Source organism: Bombus impatiens, unplaced genomic scaffold (assembly GCF_000188095.3).
Source record: "Bombus impatiens unplaced genomic scaffold, BIMP_2.2 scf_0148, whole genome shotgun sequence".
Classification (NCBI taxonomy): domain Eukaryota; kingdom Metazoa; phylum Arthropoda; class Insecta; order Hymenoptera; family Apidae; genus Bombus; species Bombus impatiens.
In genome coordinates, this window is record NT_176567.1 from 19,496 (window position 1) to 23,200 (window position 3,705).

Below are 3,705 nucleotides of genomic sequence, written 5' to 3' on the forward strand. Positions count from 1 at the left end.
GAGCCACGGGACAGAAATCGTTGGAATGTTTACTGTCGCGTGTCGCCACGAATGTTTCTTTTAAGGAGAGCTATAGAATTACTCCATACCTTTGTTAGACAAAGCGTTCATCCCATGACCGCGGCTACGTTCGGCGACTGACTGTCGCCTCGAGCCCAAGCTCATTATCACAACTCTCGAACAATTACAATCGGATTGAATAACTACAATTGTTCAATTACAGCTATAGTAGACTCTAGGTTACAATGTTGCGGGATTATCCAAAATTCCAAAGGCTCCGGTGTTCTTTCATCTCCGACATATATATTTGCACACTCCAACAACTTCGGTGTAATACAATTAAATGGTTCATATAAACTGACGACGAATGAGTACGATCTGAGACTCTGTTCGTGTTGTCGCGTATGAAGATATGTTGTGTCGACTGACTGTATTCGACTGACTTGAGTGGATCCTTGGTGACGACTGACTTGTACTGACTTGAACTGATCCTTGGTGAAGACTGACTTGTACTGACTTGAACTGATCCTTGGTGATTGACTTGACTGATGTCGGGCGTATACCCGGTCCAAGGATGTTGACTGTACGAAGGATGCTTGCACTCTTGATGTCGTAGTAGAAGTAGTTGACTTGACTGATGTCGCAGGATAAGTAGTTGCTGATCTACGGGTATATACCCGGTCCAAGGATGTTGACTGTACGAAGGATGGGAAATCAGTCCTGTTCGGTGACGATGCTGTGTCGGAGGAAAGCTAAGGATGGGTGTGTCCCTTGAACGAAGAACGCGGATTCGTTATTCACACCTTTCGTCAATGAAGTGAGGGTAAACGTCCGCGATGCCGATTGGGTATGACCCATGCGAATGCAGAAGGAGACGAGGAAGTCTCCCACCAACGTGGGTCGGGGGTGATTTCATTTCTGGGAAAAACCAGTCGTTTTCGGTGGACATGTGTTGGGTTTTCCCAGCCTACCTGCTTTTTCCATGATTTTTAAGAGCCTAATAAAATCAAGGACTTTTCCTAAATCCGGACATAAACCGAAAATACTTCTAGACAAATAGATTGCTTGGCAACATATGGAAACAATTAAGCTAGAAGTTGATTATTTATGGTAGGTCCTCGAGTTTATTGAGGGTCGGGAAGAAGGTAGGTCGGCCGCTGGCTGCCAGGTAACGTCGGCTAGGATGCAGATGCTCCATGCGTCGTAACATATATTATAGTTCGCCAGATATCTCTTAGGCCTTTCGTCCACGATACTACAGTATCATAAAATTTGAAATAAGATAAGAACTATTAGATTCGAATAACTATAGCTTGAATAAATTATATTATAAGCTTCAATTCATTCAACTATATTGTATGAAAAATCTTTTCTATTTCATTTACGACTACAGCTACGGACTACAGACTACATTTACATATGTACATAGTTTGAGGATAAATAAACTCTCCATAATGTCTTGGTTAAAATTTTGTTGAAACATTGTATCATAACCGGTTTCACTCTACAAATCAAATTAGTTGATTGCATATCTATTAGTTATTTATAAGTAGCTTTCCTGTCATAATAATATAATACTAATACAGAATGTCGTCATTATTTATTAACACATAATTATTAATTGTGATACTCTAATTAAATTGCAGGATATTTTTGAGTGCTAGTGAAGATACATTAGAATAGCGTTGATTATATTTCTTGAATATATTACTAGTATGACAATTAATTGATTAATTATTAATATTAACAATTTCTATGAAGAATAAACATTCAAAGAGAAGAATAACAACCTATATAGCACAGATCATTGAAACAAATTAATATTTTGTCAATAAAAATATGAGAAATATTTAAAAAAAATAAGTACTTAACTTGTCTACATCAAAATTGGAAAAAGTAGTTTTATTGTATTGCATTAAATAAATTATTTTGATGATAAATTCGAAAAGTGTTTTATGAAAATGTAATACTAATAGAATATTTAAAAACAGCAATCTAACAGTAATATAATAATGTAACATTGTAAATAGCAAGCTAGCTTTTTAATGGAAAAATGGACTTTAGATGTAGAATTTCTTGAGGATTGTAGATTAATTTATTGACTATCTCTCTGTCCTTATGACAACATTTTCTCTAATCTAATGGAAATAATTTTCCAAGCTCAAGACGTTATTGTAAAGATGAACATCACAATCGCTGGATCTTCCAGTTTCAAAGCATTAGAAAAAATAAATATATTGGAAAAATCATTAATGGTCAAAATGCGTTATTTGTTAATAGTATTTATAAGTTAAAAATTTGTTGCACACATCGCATATAGAGTTAACTGGAAAAGAATCGTACCTACTGCTTTATTGCAATATATTGATATTATAAAATCTAAAAAATATAATTATTATAAAAGATTTTTACCATTATCATTTTTGCTTTCCAAGAAGTGTAATCGAATTTGAGAACAAGGATATTTATTCAAAGACTAAAATATTATTATAAATATAATTTGCTACCTTACATTGCTCCTTGTAGTTAGAAGATTATCGTGTAATTTAAAAAAGAATGGTATAAGTCGACAATGGTCTGCGTAATATACATATTTGCATATGATGGAACAGTGAAGGGTCAAATTGTATATCTTTTATTGGTGAATTTATTCAAAATTTTTAAATAAAACATATGAAACGTACGCGACTCATTTGGTGAAGCATTTCTTAACATGAGAAATGCTTAAATTGAAAAGAATTTTTACTATTTCTCTTTTGCAATCCTTAATAACAATGCAATTAACAAAACTAAAAATAAAAAAGACAAATTAGATGCATATACAGATGTATATCATTTGATCCTTGAATCTAGATATTGTTTACATCTGCATGTTTTGAATAATGAATAATAAACATAAATAATCACTATTGAATAATAATCATGAATTATTAAAAACCAATCTCTAATGTATATCCATGTCTTTGCAGCGGGGTCAGTTATTCGAATGATGTCACACATCTTAACAGAAAACGTTTTCCACGAGGGTTTAAAGGAATACCTTAAGCAGAAGTACGTATATTTAAGTCATTTATATGATATATATGTCGAGTTCTCGTTATGGTTAGGGGCGTGTAACGAATTTTCATTTGAATTAGCCATTGTTGTTATACAATATAAATGATATTTACTGGTACAAATATGATTATTACAGAATTTGACAAGTAACCGTGGCGATTAGATACTCAAGATGCTAATGACAATGATCTTAGGTTCAATAACGAATTCCAAAGTCTAAGTCAAACTGAACTTACGTGTCCGCAATTCAAGTGTAACTAAACTTATTTGTCCACAGTACAAATAGAACTCAACTTACTGGCTTCTCTGTACCTTTCTGTACCCCTCGGGTCAACTATATTTTTAAGGAGAGTTATACAACTATTCCATACCTCTGTTAGGTAAAAACGTCCATCCCGTAACCGTGGCTACGTTTAGCGACCAATTGTGTCACCTCGAGCCAAAGCCCACCGTCACAAATCTCGGGCAAACATAATCGGATTGAATCATAAACAACTACTTCTAAGTTTTATTATTTAAGTACAGCTATAATAAATAGTCTAGTCTAAAGTATTGCGGATCTTCCCAAAAATTCCAAAAGAAAGAGGCCCCGACGTCTTCTCATCTCCGACATATGTATATATATATATATATATATATATATATATA

At 33.7% G+C, this 3,705-nt stretch overlaps 1 protein-coding gene across 1 annotated transcript in view; it reads left to right on the forward strand.

Annotated features, from left to right (window-relative positions):
* Nucleotides 1-3,705, forward strand: part of LOC100741130 (aminopeptidase N) — a 23,073-nt gene that overhangs the window by 5,934 nt on the left and 13,434 nt on the right. Inside the window, exon 5 of the mRNA XM_003487283.4 lies at nucleotides 2,970-3,051. Coding sequence (XP_003487331.2) covers nucleotides 2,970-3,051 — 82 coding nt within the window. The remainder of the gene's footprint in view (nucleotides 1-2,969; nucleotides 3,052-3,705) is intronic.